At 38.2% G+C, this 25,775-nt stretch overlaps 1 protein-coding gene across 1 annotated transcript; it reads right to left on the minus strand.

The window, feature by feature from the left end:
* Positions 1-8: 8 nt before the first annotated feature.
* LOC140229993 (beta-secretase-like) lies at positions 9-23,381 on the minus strand. The gene is made up of 11 exons (XM_072310191.1): positions 23,127-23,381; positions 21,810-21,898; positions 17,260-17,476; positions 15,627-15,785; positions 13,360-13,494; positions 11,175-11,279; positions 9,418-9,588; positions 7,799-7,880; positions 5,209-5,301; positions 3,218-3,289; positions 9-241 (listed from the first exon to the last, which is right to left on the minus strand). Exons 1-11 carry the CDS (start codon positions 23,379-23,381, stop codon positions 9-11), a joined length of 1,611 nt encoding a protein of 536 aa, XP_072166292.1.
* Between the last annotated feature and the right edge of the window lie 2,394 nt (positions 23,382-25,775).

The following is a 25,775-nucleotide window of genomic DNA, read 5'->3' on the forward strand; positions in this document are numbered from 1 at the left end:
CACCACTGTCAGGGGTCATCTGCTTCTGTTTCGTTATTGATTGGGACTTCCTGGTTAAGACGGGAGTGACTGACGACCCCACGACCTCGTCTCCCTTTGCACCGCTGGTTCATCTGGTAGTTGACGGTGAGTACGATGATGGGGAGGAGGAAGAGGAGGCAGATGGCGGCAAGGATGTAGGCTGTTATCATGAGGGCAGGGCTGTACCCCGAGGACCGGACGTACCCGCAGTCTTCCGGGTCTGAGTGAGAGAACAATGAAACAGGCATTAAGAAATGTTGTGAAAACCTCAAGGGCAAATGCTTTCCATGTCAGACAAACGATTTCTGCAACTCCAAAATGGAACCCCTGTTTAAGAAGATTGCCTCATTATACCAGTAACTAGTGCCTAGTAAACATACTCAACTAGAAATGTCGCTATGGCGACTGGTATGCCTCCGCCATAATGCATGATTCTCCTAATAGGTCTATAGTACATGTGGACATTGTGTGATTACATTTTCACAAAATTGGCAACATACTAAGATGACATTTTTGTCACAAATGTGTTAAATGTTCAACTTCCTTGACCTAGGTTTAATTGGATGAATAGGAGAGCATGTATTTGGGGATTTAAGGACTTTAACTTGACTTTGACCCATTCATAAGTTTATGCATTGAGCAATTTTCAAGGTATGGAGAAAAAGTGCAATTTCTGTATTGAATAGTAAATTGTTACCTTTTTCATCTGGCCTTTGACCCTAAAATTCAAAAGATAATCACTGTCAGGCAGAACATGCACAAATGTGACCGTCGACAACGGTTTCAGGCAAAAGTCTGGAATTTTGAAAATTCATTTTTTCATTGAATCACATTGCCCATTTCCTAAGCTTTACATTGATGTAAAACATTTGTATTTTCCGGTACTGTAAGTGGTCTTATAAAGCGAAATATAATGTACTTTTTGATTTGTTAGCCTGACAAAATTGCAAGAAAACAGGCTTTGAAGATTCCCCTCATGCTCGCAGACCATGCCCAGCGGCGATGCGAGGTGAGAATCACCCATCCGTACAATGGTGCCAATTGAGATTAAGCTCCACCTCTAGCAACCACAGCGGCTTGTGATTGGCTCACTGAGAGAGTCAAATTTCCCGGGCACCTTCCTCAAAACTCAGGGTATGGAGCGGAATGCACAATGTGATTCGCTCGGGTTTGTTTACCAGTACGTCTTTCAAGATGGCGGATACGATAATTACAATCTGCATCAGGTTACGTGTGTATGGTGCACGTATTACTCAATGGCATCCACACACTATGCCTGTGTGTATACGTCACGGGAGCGGGTGGCACATTCGTATCCACATCTTTACAAATCACGTTTTCATAGCGGTTGATTTGTCTTGTAAATTTCATCATTGGGGCCCTTTCGAAGGCAGAAAGATAAAAAGGGTCACGCTTCCTGTTGTTTTTTTCAAGCCGTGCATGTGTTGCATTGTGCTGTAAACAAGCAAGCAAGCAAACAAGCAAACAAACAAACACGACATTTATGACCACTCCTTTTCTCTCTTCTGCTGTCTTTTTTTAGTGAACCTGCTGTCATATTTACTTCAAGCACAATGTACAAGTCAGTTTCCGATTGTATGTTGCACGATTTGTGTGGTGATATTCCACTCTGATACGCTTAAACCATGTTCCCTATCCTATTTATTTTCACGTTAATGTTAGTGCTGCCTAGTGTTGCTATCACTTTTTGTTTCACTTCCGTTGTGGAACATTGTGGTGGAAAAGCTCGTATAGAAAGCCGGCCCAACAAAGAGCATACACTAAAGACCGAGCATACTGGTATCTATTGTAGCAACAACAATGGAACATGCGCTTTAGCATACGTGGACAAAACATTTCCGCCACGCTGCGAGGCGTATCTCCGAAAGCTGAACTATGTAAATGTGTGCGACGCATTATCCAATCACACGCAAGATGCCGCACCATAGCAACACTGGGCAAAGTGGTACAGCGTTCAAAAGAAGATAGAAACTGATGAGTGCGATCCAACATAGGGTGTTTAAAATTCCATTTTCGGTAGGAAAAACTTAGTGTTATGCTGTGAAATTTATCTCGGATACCTATTATTTTGCATCCCTCGGTGCACTGTTACGTAGAGTTGCGTACTCATAGCGTATAGTTGTGTAGTCACTGCATGCAACACTATGCAACTTTATGCAAAACCTGGTGTGAAACCCCCTTAACCCTATAAAGCCCAAGGGGGGGGGGCACATTGTGCCCCCCCTACCAGATTTTCATTCGCCACTCCTTCGCTCTTAATTCAATCTTAACCAAATTTGGTGACTTTTCCTAAAATCTTATTCTGAACATTTTGATATATAATTTAGCTATATTTGATATTGCTGGTTGCCATGGCAACCATAAACTGACAACCATGTCAGTCAGATTTTGCGTATTTTTCTGTTCCAATTCCACTTAACAATATTATAATGTATGAAATAGGCATTTCTTGGGTGAAATTTGCTGAAGAAGCAAAATGTGAAGTAATTATGGCCCTGAAATGTTTTTCCTATTATTTCCTTTGTTTTTCTATGACAACGGCATAAAACAATAGACATAATAGAGATACTTGAAAATAACAGTATTTTCCAAAGATTGCTGTTCTATTTTGTGTTATTTTGATTCATTCACCCACATTATACCTCTAATATCATTTGTTTATCACATTATCAATCTGCAAACTTAAAATTCCAATATTATGGGAATATGAAATATGATAACTATACATGTACCTATCCCAAACAATACATCACAGGTCTCATAATGTATTTCTTTATTTTGTTATGAATAGCGCCCCCATGTGGTGACCTTGAGAAATTTCAACCATAACAAAAAATGAGCTTTGACTTACACATCATTTGTGGCAAATATGAAAAATATTGGTCCATGATCAGACCATAAACTGGGGATAACGAAATTATACAGAAAAATCATGTTTTTAGCATATTTCATATGTATTTCTTTATATTTTGGTGAATGGCGCCCTCTATGGGTGACCTTGAAAAAATTTCCAGTATGCGGTCATGTAGAGTATGAGTTGCTCTACCCATGTGCCAAATATGACAATGAAACATCAAACAATAACAAAGTTATATGGGGGGGGGGGCACAATGTGCCCCCCCTTGGGCCTGGGAAGGGTCAAAATAGCTTGGGCTTTATAGGGTTAACTACTCACCAATATCTAAGCCAAAGGTGCCAGAGACATAAGGAGGGCGATACACACATGATTCCTCAGCTCCACATGAATCTGTGGAATAAAGGGAATGTACAGCGTGGAGTGTATGCTCAGCTCTCGAAAGTAAATTTGAGTACAAAGAGATCACCACGTTTTCAAAATAACTAGAAATGTCGCTTTGGCGACTGGTATGCCTCCGCCATAATGCATGATTTTCCCAATAGGTCTAGATAGTACATGTGGACACTGTGTGATTACATTTTCACAAAATTGGCAAAATATTGGAATGACAAGTTTGTCACAAATGTGTTGAATGTTCACCTTCCTTGACGTAGGTTTAATTGGATGAATAGGAGAGCATGTATCTAGGGATTTAAGGACTTTAACTTGACTTTGACCCATTTATATATTTAGGCATTGAGTAATTTTCAAGGTACAGGTGTGGAAAAAAAGTGCAATTTCTGAATTGAATAGTAAATTGTTAGCATTTTCATCTGGCCCTTGACCCTAAAATTCATAAGATAATTACTTTCAGGTAGAACATGCATAATATGTACTAAGTTTCAAGGTAACTTGAGCCACTTCCCAGATATGGAGGAAAAAGTTAGTTCAGCACTTTTACTTGATCTTTGACCTTTTGACCTTTGAGGCAAAAAGAGAAAAAAAAAAATTTCCAGAGAATTTCTATCAGGTTACACACGCATACACCAAGTGTAAAAAAATAACCCTGCTGGCATTGCATAAATATGAGGGTAATAGTAACATTTTGAAGTCTTGCACTTGACCTTTGACCCCTGACCTTTGACCCCATGAACCCTACATTCTCTAGATAATCACTTCCAGTCAGTACATATATGTACTATGTTCCATGAAGATACCTTGAACAATTTTCCAAGGTACGGAGAAAAAAAAAGAAGTTTTAATATTTTTACTTGACCTTTTGACCTTTGACCTTTGACCTCATGACCCAAACTGTCACCAGAGAATCTTAATTGGGTAATACATGTATACACTAAGTTTCAAGAAAATCTCTTCAGGCATTCAATAGATATGGTGGAAATAGTGAAATTTTATGTATTTGACCCTGACCTTTTGACCTTTGACCTTTGACCTCATCACCTAAACTTTCACCAGAGAATCTTAATTAGGTAAAACATGTATACACTAAGTTTCAAGAAAATATCTTCAGGCATTCAATAGATATGGTGGAAATAGTGAAATTTTATGTATTTGACCTTGACCTTTTGACCTTTGACCTTGAGCATGTGCACCCAAAAGTTGATAGGCACAACTTCACCCCCTAATACACATACATGCCAAGTTTCATTAGGATACCTCAACAGGTTTCGATAGTTACCTTGTCCCCAAAATTCATTACGGACGGACGGAAGGACGGACGGAAGGACGGACGGACGGACGGACAACCCGAAAACATAATGCCTCCGAGTCCGGCACCACTTCGTGGCGGAGGCATAAAAACCGTTTACAGCAGAACATTCAACTAGGTTGTGTCTGTCCTTTCACATGCCTCAAACACTGTATCTGCCAAAGTACTTGGTTCTTCACTGCTCTTGACCACTCGCTAAGAATTGATCATAAATCGTCTTTGCACAAAGGGAATATTATAACAACTCATTCGTACCAATTACATCAAATAGCATTATAACTTCATTTACCCAGTGAAAGTTAAGTCGCAGTATAGGACACTTTCAACATATCATTGGACTTACCTAGTGAAAGTCAAAACCCCCTGAAATTGCAGGTCATTTTTGAGGCTGCCATCTTAACATTCAAAATGGCTGTTTTTTCAGCTAATATTTCTGGTTACAAGCAACTTATAGGCATAACCATGTTTATGGGGGCTTATAGTGTATATTCTAAACATTTTCTTTGTTTTTGTACGTGTGTGTAACAATCAATGCACTGGAAACAATACATGAAGAAATAATCTGATTTGTTGTTTGTTTTGTTTTTATTTCCATTTACTCTACCTGAACATGATGATTTTGCGAATCCTACACGATTGTTTTCTCGATCGAAAATGACGTAAAAACCTTCCATGACTACAGCTCCTATCACAGTCCCTGCAAATGAAACAGAAAATAGGGTGACATTTGTAATCAGGCTATGACAATTGAACTTTCAGATAAAAACAAAACATTTCACTTGATTGCATTCATGCACAGACTCCTAGTCCAACATCACAAGACATTTGTTATGCAAATATTGCAGTCACATACAAAAGAGGGAAAGAACAGTTTAAAGGGATCTATAGTTTTGGTTGAGACCTATTTTCAGGTTTCTAACATTTTTTGGTGAGATAATGAGAAACCTCTTATGAAATATGAAAGAGCATGTAATTCTATGAGGAATTCAACGTTTATTTGATGAAAACTGGTTTTGAAATGGATGAGATATCCAAATAAGAGCGATTCTAATATAAGTGTGGGACCCACACTTTATTACGATCGCTTTGTTTTACTTTGTTTTTGGATGTTTCAGTCATTCCAAACCCGATTTTCATCAAATAAACTTTGAATTCCTCCTAAAATGGTATGCTCTGTACTATATCATAGGTGTTTTCTTGGTATCTCGCAAAAAGTTAAAAGCCCAATTCTCATCTCCACCAATACTGTACCATCCCTTTGATATGGTGATCTATCACTTGGTGTACTCCCACTTCGCCCAATAGCCATTTAGTCTCAACCCACATGGTCTAATCCCGTTTCATCTACACTCAGTTCGTCTACTGACCCTTTTCTAGCCTCATTACCAGTTGGTCTACTTCCAGATGGATTTTGCATACTTAGTATTTCGTCTAATACAATGTACTGTATACGCCATATATTTAGCGAGTCTAAATTTTCGCGAAAAGGACTTGCCAACGATTTTGCGTGTGGTTAAATTCGCAATCATGGAGTACTGTACTGAACGGAGAAACGTATACCTGTGCATCACATCCGTATAGGGATCAGAGTTGTTATTTTTGCATGTTTTTAATTTTGTGAATAGCACCCGATTCGCGAAATTCACGAAAACAAAAACCTCGCGAAATATTTGGCGTATACTGTACCCAGTCTATTAGACCAATGGGAAAAAATCCCAAGGAGACAAAATTGTGATTAGACCATCTGGTTATTACACGAAATGATAATTAGCCAAACTGGGCATTAGACAAAGTGAGGATTAGACCAAATGGGCATTAGACAAAACTGACAGTAGACCAAATGAGTTTAACCATAGTAGTCTTAGACGAACTGGGACACTGACTATCTAACATAGACCAAGTGGCAATAAACCGTTTAATATGAGTAATGTAGTCTTTTTGAAAAGAAAAACAGAGAAAAAACATACAAATGACCCTCTTTTGTTCTCAAATTTCATTCTCTTAGTTGACTTTCATAACTTTTGCTCTGAACTAATTGTCTAAAGTATGTCATTCTGTCTGTGCATTTTATAAAGCTATGATTCATAATCCTTTCCCCATCTCTCTACTTCTAGTCAAACGAAAGCAGAACACAGGGTCAAAGAGTGCAACTAGCAAACAATGCATGTTGACAGCTGTATCTTATATGTATAATTGTTTTTTTTTTTTTGCACACAAAACAGCAAGATAAACTTAATATTTTCACACAAATTCAGGAGGGAACACTGCTTGCTAGTCAATCACCACATCGGCCGTCAGATGGTAAAACGGTCTATCTCGAAAATTGCTGTTCTGAGAAAAATGACTTTAAAGTTTAGAGGTTTGAGCTTTTTTAGGAGATGGGTATAATGCATTTTTAGCAATGGGACAAGAAGAAGCATATTAAACACTGATAACTGAAGAATTGTTTGCTTATTTGGGGTTTTAATTATAAAATAACTGAGATTTTTGTGCAGATAGACTGTTTAACCACAGCACATGTATACACTCCCGCTACACATCATAAGATGGTAAAATGGTCTATCTTCTAGATAGACCACAAACACTATGTAAACTGGTCTAACTCGAAGATAGACCATTTTACCATCTGAGAGTGATGATTTAAAAAATCTCAGTTAAGAAGGTTATATGGTTTATGTAAAAGATAGCTCGTTTTACCTTCAAACGATATTACCGACAATTACCGACTAACTCAAAGATAGACTGTTTTACCATCAAATCTGAAGGAAAAATACAAAAAAGTACCAAGATAGTGGAAATTATCTCTAAAACAAGACATGATGGGATTTTCTCGATAGCACCATTGGAAAGAGCACCCTCACATGTCCCGCAAAGTGAATTTACCTCAAAAAGTCAAATTTTTGAGTTAGACCGTTTTACCATCTGACGGCCGACATGAAATACAAGATTTATGTGAGGAACAAAATTCCGAGAAATGTTTTCATTGTACTTTGGTATTTGGCAATTTATTGATCGGTTTGGGCGGATTTGTGGTTTGAGCAGAATATGCGAAATTGGCACACCGTCGACTGAGTCGGACGTGCCAACATGGCACATGAAGAGCTAAGCACAATTCACAGAAGGTGGGCTCTCAACGTTCACCACACTAATCTATGATGCCACACAGAGTTGGTAGAAAGCATCACTGACTTTACCTGCAGAATCTGCCGAGGGAGTTATTCCAAATTTGTAGCAATTCTTTTTCTCCTTGTTGTCATACTCGTGTCTCAAGTATTGCTGTGGTGATTGATACAAGAGAAATGATTGAATTGCATACAAATGCTGTCATGTCACACATACTGTTAATGCAGAAATTTTCATGTAACATTAATTTTCGCGTATTTCGTGCTACTCCTGGCTAGCGCAAATTCTAAAACCTGCGAAAATATCTTAATTTTCTTTAATTTTCTCTGCACATTTGAATGGGTTGGCAATTTCGCACCGCGAATTCAAGAACCTGCGAAAATGTTTTAGGGCCGCTCAGCACGAAAAGTTAGTCACACGAAAATATCGACATTTACAGTACTCAAACTAGAAAGAGAGCTAACACACTCTTAGCAATCAACAAAAATTCCCAACCATGTTCTGAAGTGGCTTCCATAGATACAGTACATCAAATCAAACAAATACAGGGGCAGTAGTTGCCTGGAAATTTGACGTTTTCAATAAAGACGTGGAATCTCAATAACATATGAACCATGCTGTACCCCAGGGTACAATCAGATCCTGGGATACTATTAGTTACCCCCTGCTTGTTCAAAAAATACGGGCAAATATCTACAGTCTGGTGCCATATTCCATGAGGCCGGAGGCTGCCTAAGGCTGCCTAAATTCAACACTTCGTGATAATGATCTCAATACTAATTCAGACCTGTTATAGACTTTAATATGCCAGTGTAATTTATACAATAATAATGTTGATTAATATAGTAATAGCACTTTTCAAGTTTTCAAATGATTTTGTTTTGATATAGATTTTTTTCCATAGAACACTATAGAAAAAAACAAACAAACACATAATTCAACAAAGTGCCAGATTTCTTTTTGGTATCCCAGGGTGCCCCAAAATCCACATCACATGAACAAAAAACCTCTCTTCAGAAGGCAAGGAGAAAAATATTTCCCGTAACATTATGCCAGTATCAAGTTGAGGCATAGAGTACTTCACAATGAATTTTTGCGGAATTATTTTTGTAGTTGCTTTCACATTGTACTATTGTTACATCAGCGTAGAGTATTCATTGGTTAAGATGTTCCATCCCGTCATAAGGTTATATCGGTTTATCTACCGGCTATCTACAGACTAAAGAAAGAATCTTAAAAATTCAACATATTTTCAAGAGAGCTTGACTTGCGTTCTTTTCTTCTTCTTTTTTTTTAAAACAGGGGGAAATCATTACTAACCTTAATAACATATGTCAGTAACAAGTCGATGGAATGTGTACTTTTAATTACAAATGACATTTTGTGGAATTCTTCTTGGCTATTTTTTTTTTACATTGCTGTCCATAATGACATAATGAAGCATAGTAGTCTCCTTATCCAGCAATGACAGCACCAAAACGTACAAAAATGTGAAACTTTTGAATGGACTGTCCGATTTTCCTCAAACTTTCACTGATGTGTTTCATTATAAATATCGTTGCTTTAACTCTGTCCACATTTTGGGCTTTGGTTTCGTTACAAGGCATTCTATTCATGAGGCCTGGGTTGTGCAATATTTCTACTATCCCATTCCCTGTCATGCAATATTATACAAGCAATGAAAAGTCACCTGAGGAGATACGACCAGGGAAAAAGCTTGACCCTTCGTCGTCGACTGCAGGTCAAGGGTCAAAGTGGGAAACCAGTGAAAAGGCTCGTAAGGTAGGGTCAAGTCCATGGGACACATGAGAACATCGCCGGACCAGAAGTCGGCTGGAATGTCCGGTCCACTTGGCATGTGCTGACAAAAGATGAGAAGTACCAGGTATCAGTTGTACTTTTAATAGTCAAAGCTCAGTTTAGATTTTCTACAAGTCACATAAACTGTATATGGCTGCATACAATGATATACTTTGACCCTAACCAGGCCGGGCTTTTTGTGTTCTGTGGCCGGATTCAACCCCCCCCCCCCCCCCCCCCCGAGATCTCGACCGTCACTCGCGCAATCACCATGAAAATTGGCACATACATTACCTGTGGCATAATCTACCAAAGTATACAAAAAGAAATGGACATTTTTGTCATAATGATTAAGTATGCTAATATATGCATAAAATCATACTTTTTGCTCTAAATCAGAAATTATAGCTCCTAGAATCCTAATTTTTGGTGATAATATTCATTGTAGCATTCCTAACAATGTGCTTCAGAAAAAAAAATCTGGTATCAAAATCAATTTCTTATATATTTTATTGTTTTATGAATTTCTTATGTATTTCTTTGTTTTTTGACATTTTGTTTTATCTTTTTTTTTTGCAAAATTTATGACAGAACCTATTTCAAGCATAATTATGCTAAAATTAATTAGTTTCAGCCTATGAAAGTGAAAATAATCATATCTTTATGAATAAGAAGAGAAAACTCCATTTGCGTAGACTTTATACACAAAATCACGTTTTTGAGCCATTTTCGGTCTGACAGGTATGTATAAAAGGTCGTGCAGCATTGTAACGGTATGCGCGATTTTGGCGAAAATGGTGTCAAAAGATGTGCGAGACTTGAAAGTAAAAAGTCAGCAAACGGCGCGATCAAAAAATTTCGCGTGGCGGAGTAGTCGAGAAAAATGTCAAGGGGGGGGGTTGATTCAACTAATGAATTTCCTTGTTTTTAATGAAGTACATGTACATGTATGTATTTCTCTGTTTCTGTTATTCTTGTTTTTCCACTGTTTCCTTTCATCTTAGTTGTGGATAAGAAAAAGGCATGTTATATGAGAGGAAAAAAAAAAGAAAAAATACATGTAACACCTCTTGTAGAATAACTCATGTGGTATGCTTTCTCTACATAGTGCACAAATACTCAGAATCATGCATGGTATGGTTTGTTATGCATCAGTTTGGATTGGTTCGGTTTGCTTTTGAGTGCTCAAATGCAGCAACAGACACCCTGGCTCAGCTAGACTACATTCTGAGACTCCATTTCAAGCCATTACACTACAGTGTACAGGGCAAACACACTAACAACCGATCAATGATCTTTTATCTATAGGCTTTCTATGGGTCCCACAGAAACAGCTACACTATAGGACTTACGTGTATCCAAGTCCCGAAACAGACACCTGTATGATTTCTATATACCCCAACAGGATTTCTGTAAGGCCCCTACAGACTATAGGACCCACAGATTCCTACATAGACTCTGCAGATCTCTCATACCATTCCCCACATACTAGTAGCCCTCTAGACCTATTGGTTTCTAGTGGACCAATTATCTATAGATCCTATAGGTCTTTCAACCGGGGTCACTGTGCATCTTAAAGCTGACTACCTACACATCTGTATTTCAGAGGACAAAGTGGTACATGTGTGTCCAGCTACAGGCACATACCTTTTCTACATACTGCTCTATTGCTGCTGTGGTCTGGTTGAAGACTCTGGTTGGAAGCCGCAGGTTGGTTGTGCCACTGTCCACAATGGTCTTGTCAAAGTTGTACTGTGAAGAAAAAGGTAAATTTGTACAGACACACTTCACTCAGTCTTCATTATTCACAGAGATACCAAATTATTCAAGCTCAGTGGTCTAGTGGAGATGACGCCTGTTTGGAGATCAGGAGGTTGTAGGTTCGAATCCTGCTCGAGTATGTACGCCCATGATTTCTTTTATCATGGCTACTTCTAAAACACTGATCAATTCAGTGCTTATTTACATTGATGTAGGACAAGTTGTTAATTAGTTGCAATTGCTTTGAATCCTTAGTTATATCAAAATGTTAAGAATTTGAAGTGCATAAAAACATTGCAAACTTTTAGTACCGGTATGAGAGAAGGAAATTTAGATAAGAAGTGAGGCATCTATGTGATAAAACACAAATGTGTATTTCTCTCACCAACTTACTATTTCACTACGTCAGGGCAGTATGTCCCATTCCTTTTCAAACAGGACTTTTTGCCATTTTTTTCATATTATCTAAGAATGCAAGCTAGCCAGCCCTTGTACTTTATATCTCATCCTGCTGTCTATGCTACTAATATGCATAGAACACTACAGTTCTGCAAGAAACCTACAACTGCACACAAAATGCACTGGCTGATGTGGACCAGAATGAACATTGCCTCATCTGTTGTTGTTTTCAACACTTGACAGTCTACGTACGTTGGCACTACATTTGTCCTTCACAGGCATATTTTATCTCAGTGTTGCGTGCGTTGGGGAAATATAATTTCTTTGAGAAAATACAGTGCACTCCCATTACAACGAACACAGTTATAACAAAATTCTGGTTACAACAAAATATAATTCAGGCTGCAACATTATCCCCTCTGTGCCTTTTAATTGTTTATTTGTTCGGTTATAATGAAATTTCGATAAAATGAAAGAAAACAGCCAGTTCCGATGACTTCATTATAACAAGAGTCGACTGTGATGTATACAAACGTAACTCCCATGAAGATGTCAGGTTACACTACATATCTGAAAAAGGCGATATCTGTATAATACTGCCCAGACACCAAAGCATAGGTAAAATTGGCATGAATTCCATCTCTTTTTCTGGCACGTCAACTAATGTGTCCCAAACCTGTCGCAACCTGGGTGTAATGCTAGATTGTAATATGACTACGTATGTCTCATCAAGTTTCTAGCATTGGTAGAACTGTAAGATACCAACTTCTCAATATCGGCTTCATCAGAAAATATTTGAACCGATTTTCTACCGAAAAATTAGTCCATGCTTTGATATCCCCTAGGTTGAGTTTGGAAACTCCGTCTTATTTAACTTACCACAAACTCAGCTCTCCATGCTACAGAGGCTTCAAAATGTGGCAGCACGCATCATTACACTATCCAAGAAGCACACGCACATCACCCCTATTTTGAAATCACTTCATTGGTTACAAGTCAAAGATTTTAAAGACTTTTACTGTTGACTTTCCATTGCATTTAGGGCACTGCTCCTCAGTATAACATTGACTTACTCCATAATTACAACCCTACTAGATCTCTACACTCATCCAACTCCTGTTTAAAGGGTGTGTACAGTTCTGGTCAGGGTGAGAATTTAGCTTTTAACGTTTTGGAGATATTCAGACACCACTAATGTCAAAGAGCATGCAGTTCTAAGGGGTATCAAAAGTTTATTCGATGAAAATCGGTTTTGAAATGGCTGAGATATCCAAAAAAAAAGGTGAAACAAAGAGATCCTAATAAAGTTGTGGCATGTCACCTTTTATTATTAGAACTTTTTTGGATATCTCAGCCATTTGAAAACCAATATTCATCAAATAAACGTTGAATCCTTCTGGAAATTACATGCTCTTTCATATTTCATAAGAGGCTTTTCACTATCTCACTTTATAGGAATGTTCAAAACATAAATCCCCACCTTAACCAGTACTGTACAGTCCCTTTAAGGCCTCCTTTTGATTACTCATTATTTTGAATTTTATATGTTCTTTACCTCCTTCACTTTCTCCTCCTTCCGTGCATAGAGCACTCTACAGAGTGGATTTGGCGCCATATAAATCATATCAATGATTATCATTATCAGAATGCAAGCCCTATTTGGGCAGTGTACCTCCTTGCAGTCCATGCCGAGACTGGTGTTATCCACTTTCATATCTGTCATTATGACCTCATAGAACCAGTCCCTCCTGATTGGTGTGTACTGGATGTCACCATGGTAAAGTGTCCGATCTATGCCTCCAATATTCTATGGTTGCCAAAGAGAAAGAGAGAGAGGGAGACTGTAAACAAAAGGTATAAGTAGCAAACAATGTACAGAGTTATACAAACAGGGGATTGAAAATGGATGATATAGGCAGAGAGAAAATGGATATTTGGAAAGAAAGAAAAAATGCACATTCCATGATAAGACTTCAAAATGATCCTTAGGGCATAGAGAAAATTAGCAACAATCAATAACATTTTCTAGAGCCTGCATGCACAGTAATTGCTCTCTTCTTGGGAAAAAAATAATGTAATACATATGAATCAAATGCATCAGAATGTCAGTAAAGACGGTGTTCCCCGCACTAACTCTCATTACAGCTTTTCGGAATGTTGAACATACAATTCTGCAATATGTGAAACTTTCACAGTCACTAAAGTTTACTGTAACATTGCCAAATTAGTGCAATGATAAACCCTTCAGATATCTAACAATGATTTTTGGTTGGGCATGTTGCATTACTAGAAAATATGATAGGCTATCGGCGGGCAACATGAAAATGAAATTTTCCAAAATGGGGGTTGTCATTGCTAGTATCATACTACATCCTAAAAATGGACAAAGGGGGGGGGGGGGGTAGTAGGGCAGATATGTAACAAAAATTGGTCGAAATGCTCACATCCGGCGGAAAGTATGAATTTTTGCATATAGGGGTATTTTGGGGCGCTGATTTCAAATATTGCCGGATCCAAGAGATCTGACCACGGGGTCGGCCGCCATTTTGAATTCCAATATGGCCGCCATCACAAAACAAATTCAAAGATCCCTATCTTCAGTTCTGAATGACCTGTGGCACCAAAATTTGGTACACATGAGCGTTTTGACATATTGAATTTGATGACAGATTGATTCGGAGTGTCTCACAAACATCGAATGGCCGCCATTTTGAATTCCAATATGGCCGCCTCGACGAAATATTCAAAATTCCTATCTCGATTTCTAAGTGGTGAGTGACCCTGAAATTAGGTGTAAACAAGTATTTTAACATACTGAGTTAAGATATTAACTGATGTGATGTGTCTGACAAACGCAATGCCTGCTATTTTGAATTCCAATGTGGCTACGAAGACAAACATCACGACTAACATTCACGGGCATGTCAAAAAGTGCAGCAAAAAGGAAGCATAATGCACCTTTCACTGACGTCACAATGTAAATATATCAGCGCGCACTCTATCAGTTACAAACGCGCGCTCAATCAGGTAGCCTAATTTACAAACCCGAGATAGAGATTTTCAACACTCTAACATGGTAAATAGTATAAAAATTCAAATTGGCTGCCGTGCAGCTTGTCAGACATATCAAAGAAGTCTGTTATTGAAGTCATCATATCACCATGCTTTTATATATCAAATTCCAATGGCTAATGTCATTCAGAACTAAAGATAGGGATCTTTGACGGCGGCCATATTGGAATTCAAAATGGCGGCCGACCCCATGGTCACATCTCTTGGATCCAGCAATTTTTTAAATCAGCGCCTCAAAATACCCCTATATGCAAAATTTCATACTTTCCGCTGGATGTGAGCATCTTTTTCACATATCTGCCCCACTAGGGGGGCAGAGAGAGAGAGAGAGAGAGGAGAGACAGACAGACAGACAGACAGACAGGCAGAGAAAGAAACAGAAGTTGGGGGGAGGGGGAGAAAAACCATTGAAGACAAAGCTACATACAGCATTTATATTTTTTGGACATCTGTCCAACAGTTCAATGTACATGAAGTGTTCTGACCCAGCTGTTGAACAGACATTTGTTCTGCACTAAGTTATTAAACATGTGTCTTAAAATTGGAATGATATTTAATGCATCCAAATTTATGGACATTTTTTCCCAACAAGATTTAAACAAGTTTTTCCATCAACCAACCTATACTCAATGCATCTAATACAGATCTATCGGAATCCACACTGCATGTGCTGGATTTTCCTTTTGCCAAGCAAGCCTTGAGAAGCTTTTAATCTTTGTCTGTTTGTTTGTTTGTTTTCGTTCAAGAAACAGGGAGGGATCCTTTTTTTTTTTGTACATGTTTGAGTGAAATCAGGTCTAGTGATGAACTGTTTGTGATAAGTTTACCACTTGCTGTGTAAAATACATGTAACATCACAGCTCTCACCATACTACCAATAACATCTGTGATGGGGGCTTCTGTTGCATTTGCAGCTTTGCTGTCATTCTTGGCCATTAACGTCCCACACATCTGCAGGGCAAAAATGTCGGCGATGTCAGTCTGTCTGGTGAGTGAGTGGAAAAAAGGCTCAACTGAACTATCCGGCTACAGAGTAAAAAAATAAAAGAAGAGAGGGAGATAGAAACATACATGAACAATAAACACTGCCTCAAGAAATTCATAAAATCTACCGCTAATATCAAATCTTGTTAAGATTTTACTCCTTCCTATTGTATAATAAATATCATGTCTTCGGACATTGACTCACCAATTGCATTTTGTTCACTATATGTACACGTAGTACCACAACATGCCCTGGTGTTTCTTTCCAAACTTGATCTCATGAGCCACCCTATGAAAAATGTGTTTGTTTGAATGTGTTTTCCATCTGGAAAATTGAAATGACCACTTTTGCAGGATCTTTCCATCTTACTTGAATGAATTGCACATTGTGCACCCTGAATAAAATCTTCAATTTCAGTGACCTTCAATCTGGCAACAATAGTAATGTATGATAAGTCACATCGGGCGAAACTGAGTCAGAAAATATTGTCTGTTTTGTTTGTGTTTTGTTTTGTTTTGTTTTAATTTTTCTGCACTAGAAGCAATCACATGTGATACAAAATCTATGACTTTTCTTCCATAGTAAAAAAAGTCTGCATTTGGAATATACCTTTATTGGGAAATCTAAAAATTGCTGTTGTAAAATGCATTAGGAATTCTTCCAAATTTGATTGGTCATCTCTCCCTATCACAACGATAAGTATAGAAGAATTTAACATTTCATTTCCAGCTTCGATAAGGTCTATACACTTGCCATACATTATGTGCAAATGAATGAGGCGATCTGAAGCACCCCTGCACAATAGGCGGAGGTCAAGTGGGGTCACACTTTTGGCATTTACACACATGCCTGTACTACAATGTTGTAGTGCACTTCTAGTGTTGCATAGTTCCTGCGCAGCAGACATGGGCAGAGCACACATAGGGATCGTATCCAATTTTCCCCTTTTTATCATGACTAGATCATTGTCACTTCACAATAGAAACACATTTTCATTGTGCTACATGTAGATGTTTTTGTACGACCAACTAAAATACATCATTACGGAAATTAAATAGCACTACGACCGTTTGAGTGTTTACATCAATATGTGATCTGGTAATCATTTGTCACTGACTACACACTGATTTTCCTTTCAGCCTTGCCACTGTCCATGAATGCATCCAGTAGTTACAGGATGAATAATTGACTGTACATGCATCTGCTGAAGTACTGTCAGCTTGCAGCTCTTAGAAAATAGATTGGGAATCAAAAGTGTGTAAACAGACTGGATTTACTTTTGAAAATCACACAGAGAACAGTTTTGTGACTCATCTTTCAGCTCTATGTAACAGGTGCAATGTTCACATGGGTTGGTACCCATTGGAACTGCATAAGTGCTGAATCTCTCAATTATCCAAACCTATGTACTCACTATGCCTTGTGGGTTTTATTCAAAGGTACTTTGTGTAAACATTTTCCATCAACCAAAACAGAAATTATACGTTGCCTGAAACAACTTGGCACTTTCCTCACCCGTGCAATGTCTGCGAAGGCAAGCCCGAGAATGCCCTGCCAGTGTGAGCCATTCAGGAAAAACTCTTCCGACTGGGTGATTGCAGCGATGTTTGCTGTAACGAGGGTCTCATTGACGGACGGGATCTGGACAACATCTCGTCCCAGGTCGCCGCTCCACTCCCCCTGTGTGTAGGGCACCTTCACCTCTGTGTGCTGGTCCTCGTACGATGATGAGCTGATGAGACGAACACAGTTCTTGTTAAACCAAAAATGGCACTTTATGATCGGACACACTGGTCCAAATTGCTCTACTTTGTACAACATCTATCTGCCCAGCTTGGAGAATAACTTGGTCAATACTGTAAAAGTGGGTATTTTCATGTGACTAATTTTTTGTGCTCGGCCAGATAAGAAGAGTTTCCCGTTTTTTTTTAATTCCGCTGAATCAAGACATCAGCTACCGGAATATAGTACATGTATATATGGCATGCAAAAATATTTGTGTGATTTATTTTCACGCTAGTTTCTCATTGTGCGAAATGCGCGAAAATTTCAACACCGCAAAAATTTCCACTGACTTTTAAAATAGGTCAGACATAAGATGCAGAGAACATGAGAGAAACAATGTAAACATGTACATACACATAGTATACATTATATGGACAACTTGAAGCCAATAGAAATTACACATATTGTACATGTTCATGCTTGTAGGTACATAGATGTGCATGCCTAACCCCCTAGTCCCCATGAACGAACAAAAGAACGCATTAAAAAAGAAAAAAGAAATTACAGCATAATAACAAATCCATTTGAGAACATCTAGGCTGTAGTAATTGTAAGGTACAGTCACACACCAACTTTTCAGCAATTGAAGATTAAAGGGATGGTAAGTAGCGGTAGTGTAGGACTGATGAACAAGTGTAGCAAAAGCTACAATGTACAATAATAATTTTAATAGCAGACAAATGCTGAAAGAGCAATCATTCATCTTTCTCTTTAAAAGTTCTTTTTTCTTTCTTTGAGAAAATATGGGATAATACACTGTGTCTACAGTACAATACGTGGTGTACTGTGACAATGTGTTATTAAAAAGTTAAAGCTGCAGTGTAGGTATTGCAGACACAATTTGGGATTCATTATGTCACCAAACCGGTACCAGGGTACTTGTTTTTTGAGCTACTTTCGACACATTTAATTGCTTTTCCAGTACAAATTGTGTGCTATATGTGCAGTAACAGCACTCCTCCAGAAAAGCAATGATGGATGGTTGCCCAGATTTATAAGATGCTTTATTCCCTGAAATCTATAGATCACATGCTCAAGTGTTTTTTTATTTTTTTTTCTTTCTTTTCCTGAGGTCTTCCATCCATCCATTGACCCTGGGCCCATAAAAAAGTGCAGATTACACAACACACAATGCTGGAGGGCTTTACATGTAACAGTAGAGATTACCAGTATTAGAAGTCTTTGTGCTTTGGAGTTGAAGCTGACAGATAATACAGCTCTACAGATAATTTGCTGCAACCCTACAGATGCAATCATCCTTTTTGATACAGAGCTTAATTTCAGTTTCCCTATCTCAAACCTGATTTATAGCTTTGTCAAAACTTTCCGCCTACAGTGCAGTATGTACATTTTGGTACACGGTACATTTTCTCTGAAAGGCTACAGGTACAAGCTGTACCTGGTAGTAGTGGTACTAATTTGACCCTTGAAGTACGTATTGTACAAGTTGTACATGTATGTCTCATCCAGGCCCTATACTGAAGGTGTATCAGAATTTACAGTGGTTACAATTTGTATATTACGAAAATAGAATTTAAAATAACACTAATAATAAATCCACTTTCTGTTCATGTGATATGTAAGAAGAACAGAACAGAACAGAACAGCACGCACAAACATAGACATTTTTTTTTTTTTTCATTTTATTGTTAATTTTCTTTGCTTGGGACATCTAATTCCAAGAAATTTGGCAGAAAAGCAACTTTAAAATATGACCTGATGTACTACACTATATATGATGAAAGTAACATTCTGTCATGGCTAGAAGCATGTGATCCATCCATCCATCCATAGGGACTTTTTGAACTTGATTTATATCAAACCAATGGAAAGAATGAAAAATAACTCTCAGTTCATAATGACATATTTGTATACAGTAATGTATGAAAAATTCATACTAAAAAACTCTAATTCATGGAAATATAATTCTTGATTTGAACATTATATCCAGAGTTTATCCGTCCATCTTTTTACAAGTGTGACCATCTGCTACTCAACATGTATGACTGATTGATTAAGAATTTTTTTAGTTTACTTTTCAATACAAATTCATATATGTAGGGAAGCATTGAATTACAGTTATTTGAAGTAGTACCAACAATATTCAAGAATGTTTATAAATTAGACTTTTTTTTTCTTCTTTTTTATATCAGGTTCTTTTCTCTATATTCTTTCCACCAAGATGAGGAACATAAATATGAACAAAAACGAGCAAAAAAGACATACAAAATGTGATGTTTACAAGAGCAAAGAAGCAGCTCTGATACTTGGAATACTGTTATCATAAATAGAGCATAATATCAACAAGTATACAATGTACCGGTATGTCAAGTTTCAGATTCATCTGACAATCCCGAAGTTTTACAGTATCTGTGCCAGACACAATTATGATCAACTTTATGCACTTTTCATAATAAGCTCTTAAATTCAGAACCCCCTATGCACATTACATGTACATTTGTAACTTCTGCAGACATACAGTGTATACCCTGTACTTTTATATAAAATATGCTTGATTTTTCATAACTTATTATGAGGTGGTCAAGCAAATTCAATTTTGAGGCTGCAGACATTAACAAGGCAAATGCCATAATGTGTCTCGCCCATTCGCGTACAAGAAATTGTACGCGAATGGTATCATAACAGATTAAAAAAGAGATACAACAGATAAAAAGAGATATAAAAGGGTAAAAATTTATGGCAAAAAAGAAACTTGCCATAAAAACTTAACATTGCGCCCTTAAAGTTCGTTGACCCCTGACTGTGACCTTTGACCTTGTGGTGACCATCCACTCCCCAAGGGACATCTACCAAGTTTGGTCACAAACGGACCTATGGATCAAAAGTTATGACCCATAATAGAAATGAGCCATAATAATGCAACATTGGGTTCTAAAAGTTCATTGACCCCTGCTTGTGACCATTGACCTTGTGGTGACCATCCACTCCCCAACTTCAAGGGACATCTACCATCCAAGTTTAGTCACAAATGGAGTTATGGATCAAAAGTTATGACCCATAATAGAAACGCGTCATACAAACGTACCATAGGGCTCTAAAAGTTTGTTGACCCCTGCTTGTGACCTTTGACCTTGTGGTGATCTCCCACTCCCCTAGGGACATCTACCACCCAAGTTTAGTCACAAATGGAGTTATGGACCAAAAGTTATGACCCATAATAGAAAAGCGCCATAAAAACTTAACATTGGGCTCTAAAAGTTGGTTGACCTCTGCTTGTGACCTTTGACCCTGTAATGATCATCCACTCCCCAAGGGACATCTACCATCCAAGTTTAGTAACAAATGGAGTTATGGATCAAAAGTTATGACCCATAATAGAAATGCGCCATAAAAACTTAACATTGGGCTCTAAAAGTTTGTTGACCCCTGCCTGTGAGCTTTGACCTTGAGGTGACCTTCATTCATGGTAAAATGTGAAACTTTGTATGACCCCTCTTCCCTTGAAGTTTGATTGCAATTGAAGCCCAGAGTAAAGAGTTATTGAAGTTTTTGTAGCGTTACGGACAGACGACGGATGGACGGACGGACGACGGACGGACAGACGCCGCAGGCGATCCCTTAGTCTCCCCACACCTCCGGTGGGCTTGACAAAAACTGATAGAATTAGAGGCTCCTTTTTTTCAATTTCCACCATGAATTGACTCTTTGTTGGATTTAAGATGCATGGTCACTGTTGTAAAGTGGTCATTTGTGTAGGTACATAACGTTAATAAAATTTTGTTTGGACAATATTCAGTAACCATGTAATATTTAAACCTTTTTTTAAACACTTGACATTCCCCCAAGCCCCTTAGAAATATTCAACATCTAAAATTGGCTGCAACAAGATACTAGGCAGACGCTCATCATACTTCTGGGTTGTCATAGATTTACACACCAAAGCCCTAATCACTAAATCATACAGCTGCTATCACACAGGTTGTACTGGCTGCATGTAGAAGTGGATATTTTTGTGCGAGTTATTTTTAGCCATGTATCAAAAAAGTTTTGTGTGTTTTTAATTCTGTGAAATCAAAACATAAACTAACCTGGAACATGGCAAGCAAAAATATATTTGTGTGCTTTATTTTCGTGTAGCTTCTGGTTGCACAAAATGTGAGAAAATTTCAACACCGCAAAAATTTCCAATTTCACAGTAGGTCTATACAAACCATGCACTCATCCCGCACCCTCTCCTCTTTTATGGGGCAAGTGTGTGTGTGTGTGTGTGTGGGAGGGGGGGGGGGGCAGGGGCAATTAAGGAACATGTACAAACTCACTCTTCTCTCTGAAAGAAGGTGGTGATGGCTTCATGAGGAGCTGCTGCCACAGCAAAGTTGCTGCTTCCAGTGTCAATCAGGACATTCAGCTGAAATCAAATGGTTAAAAGAGAACAAAATTACTAGATCACCTACATTATTTTATTCATGTGAAGACTAGCCGCACCAGCAACCCCAACAAATGACATCCCATCGGCACCCAGCGTATCATGGCTGTTTGCGTATAGAACGAAAAGGTACGCGCAGGATTAAGTGTCATTAGCTATAAAGACAATAAAAACGAAGAAACGAAAATCAAACTCAAACAAACCAAGCTACAAATCGTTGTAAAAATTACACATCCGCTCAGTAACGACACATGGCTGTGAAATTCACATGTATTTTTTATATGCAGTGAAATTCATGTGTATTACCTATGCTGTGAAATTCACGTGTATACCTATGGAGGGGAGGGGGTGCCGACCGCAAGGTACCCTTTTTAGCTGCGCGAAGAAAACGGAACGCACGCACTAAAATTGCGCTATTTTATAACGGAGATTCATAATCAACGAGACGGTCACGACATTCAAAACTGCAGTATTTATGGCATATTTGAGGTAAGAATTAGGCAAATTTGTGTTATATTTTTAGAATAAACAAGCTACAGATCCTTAGGGTGACGATAGGTGGTACCCCCAACCCTTCGCTACTGGTTAATACAAGTCCCTGCACCCTGGGGCCAGGGTTAAATGAAGAAGAGATAAGTGTAGGCCTATTGCCGCACAACGTTAGACCTACAGTGTAATGTTACAATTTGTAACAATATAGGTCTAGGTCATCTCATAGCCATCATACAATAGGCTTGACCGAAAGACCGGTCTGTATATCTGGTCATTATTGGGGATAGATCTATGACTATGTTCTGCGGAGACTGCGTCTGGCTTGCTTCACGGAATCCCCTCCTATACACGGAGGAATTAACAATATGAAAAAAAAAAGACTCCTCCGCTGGCTCCGGACAAACAGCTAGATGTACAGTGTACTAGATCTTTCTGTCTAACCCGGCAATCTTTGTATGCTGAGCATCTCAACTCAGGGTTGTAAACTAACGTTAGATCATCGTTTCTACTGCAACATTCCTAAATGAATAAAGAGTTTAATTAACATCAATTAAATTACAAGCATAACATGCTTCACATCACGTCATTGTCAATAGTCATAGTCATACTCATACGATAGTAGATCTAACTTTAGTTAGGTCTAGCCTATCACCTATACAATTCAAAAATCAAACAAAAAAAAAAGCCTTGTTTTATTGTTAATGAATGTTAGTTGTACCGTCTGCGGCGGTGTACCAACTCCAACTTCCACATAATAGCCGAGGCCTGGTCTACCGCGAATATTGTTTCTCTGCCCATTATTATTAATACTTGAGACGTCTTTTTCCGATTCAGCAAAGATCTCTTCCAGACCTATCTCTCGGGCTCTCTTCAGTGGCAAAGTGTAAAGATGATGGGTTCCAGTACTTGTCGCCGTTTCAAACACACAGGTGACCAGCAGCACAAATGCTGTCTCAAGGCCCAGCATTGCCATTGTTTTGGATGTTACTGTTGGGTAGCCCAATCAATGTACAGTAGCTTGACTAGTAACCGCTCACTTTGATACTTTATTGTGAATAACTTTACCAAATTATCTTCTTCCCGATCCAATCCTGTGAAATGTGGTTGGCGATAGTGCTCTTTCATATGTGTATTACGATCATCTGCTCACGAAGTCCTATAACGGAATAAACGCGCGATACCTTCGTCGTTACATCCTGTACTAGTAGCCGCTCACCCCTGACTAGTAGCCGCTCACTATAATACACGGCGCGCGCGCCGCACATTACAAGGCTCTGAATGATGATAAGTCCCTTTCTGAATGATGCTAACTAGCAAAGGGCAAGTCTGCCAACACGTGTGCAGAGGCTGAGATAAACATATTTTTTTTTTTTTTTGCAGCATACGGTGTGGTGTATATTCTATATAATTGTATTCAATTTCCATGTCCGAATTCGAACAATCTAATATCACATTAATGTTCGGTTTGTTGTTGTTCACTTTCTTTATTGTGTAAGTATGCTGCATTGGATATGTGTCGTTATTATGGGTATGTGGAAGACGGGTCTGCTTATTTATAGTTGCGAAAATAAAATTTTATAGATGGGAATCCCGTTATAACGAGATCGTCGGTTCCGGGTGATTTTGCTCGTCATATCCGGATTCTCGTTGTATCCTAACGCTTGTGGAATTTACACTTTATATATAAATGCTCTATTAACATTGGGCTACCTGCATTTTATTATGACGACGTCATATTGATGAACAGAAAAACAAGAAATGCGACAGGAAAATGAGAGAGCATTCTCGCGATGATTACAATTATTTTTGTTCTAGACACATGTTATCAAATATTTCAGATTTGACAAATCATATAATCATATCGTATATGGGGCCTTCCTTTTGTTAGCCCTATGCTGATCAATCTGCACATCTGAGAAGAGAGAGAGAGAGATGAAGCAAAATTTATGCAACTACAGGTAAAGTATCGCGCTATCAACGCTGCGTTTAGCGTAACTCGCGTGGATGAAAGCTGTGAGTAAAATCCGAATGTATCCTTCATTTTATGAAAATTACTGATATAAACCACGTGTACTATGGTGAAAGTTTACACCACAATTTACACTCTCATCTCTTATTTCTTCCAGGGAAACAGCTTCTCGGTTGTGATGCATGAGGTTGAATGCGTGCTTTGCGTGAATGTTTTACCCGACGATTTTGATGGGTCAATGCCGTTTTATTAAGAAAACGAAAACCACGTATAGATATCATACCGGCTAACTGTGGATTGCAAAATCGAGTGAAATATAATGTATTTCGATAGGCTATATATAGTTGACTTAATTACAATTTTAGCATACGATCCCATCGTATTTTAATTTTGACATTTAATTCAATTCATTATACGTAAATGGGTATCTAACTGAGCGGCCAATGTTTGCGAAAGCAGCGAATAATGGCAGATTCTAACTTTCGTCAGGGCTGGGTAACGGTTGCGATCAAACTCAAGAACAGTTTTAATTTTAACAAGCAGTTCTTTCTATCGCAAAGGATTTTTGAACATGTTCAAAGCTCCCAAAAATATACAATTCGCTGTGTTCGCCGCTCAAAGATATTCCCGTTACGTATATCTTTGGAAACATTTAGGATACGTAAACATTATACTGTATCAAATACACCATATTTTTTCTTGTTTAAGCCATTAGATAACGTTAATTCGAATTGTAACGTTTGTGATGACATTTCGGCATAAAATAGCGAAGGCTATAGCTTCTAAATATTCCGATGCTGTTCCATCACGGCCCTCGGAAAGAGACTTTATGAACTTGTAGCGCCGTGTTATCACCTTGATTGCTTCTGTTTGGCACTGGCATAATTATGTTAGTCTGTTTGCACGAAACGATAGTTCAAATAATTACGGAGAATTAACCTTTTCTGATTTTGAAATAAAGCGTGATTTTGCCCATTGTTAAGTTCGGCTTAAAAGAGAATAAGTTGTCGTTGTATGAAAATCCGCACAAATTCATCTTTGCTTTTCTCCGTTTTTAGGCCCGAAAATTATCTCGCAATTAGCCGGAACTCCAAATCTCCATTTAGGCTAACATGCACATTTATTTGGGACCGGACGATTTATCTCGTTATAAGCGTATTCTCGCTGTATCCGATCTCGTTAGAAAAGGATTCCCCTGTACACAAGTTATGAAATAGCCATTATTCATAATGTACTGAAATGAATGATTCGTGAGGTCTTTGATGTATAGCGATCAATTATTAAAACATCTAAAACGCAGAATAGATCCAATGCAAATAAATTCACGTGCATTATACCAGTGCCCTCCGCTGTTTTATTCTAATATTCCTTTTCTTTTTTCTTTTTCTTTTCTTGCTT

Source organism: Diadema setosum, chromosome 6 (genome assembly GCF_964275005.1).
Source record: "Diadema setosum chromosome 6, eeDiaSeto1, whole genome shotgun sequence".
NCBI classification, from domain to species: Eukaryota; Metazoa; Echinodermata; class Echinoidea; order Diadematoida; family Diadematidae; genus Diadema; species Diadema setosum.

Bases quoted from the DNA above. Each gene is read 5' to 3' on its own strand.
- LOC140229993 (XM_072310191.1), bottom strand. From the start codon at position 23,381: ATGGCAATGCTGGGCCTTGAGACAGCATTTGTGCTGCTGGTCACCTGT. The intron at 7,881-9,417 runs GTGACTTTTCAT...CAATCACCACAG, and splicing joins CCCTGGTCGTATCTCCTCAG to CAATACTTGAGACACGAGTA. The intron at 3,290-5,208 runs GTAGAGTAAATG...TTTATTCCACAG, and splicing joins CGCAAAATCATCATGTTCAG to ATTCATGTGGAGCTGAGGAA.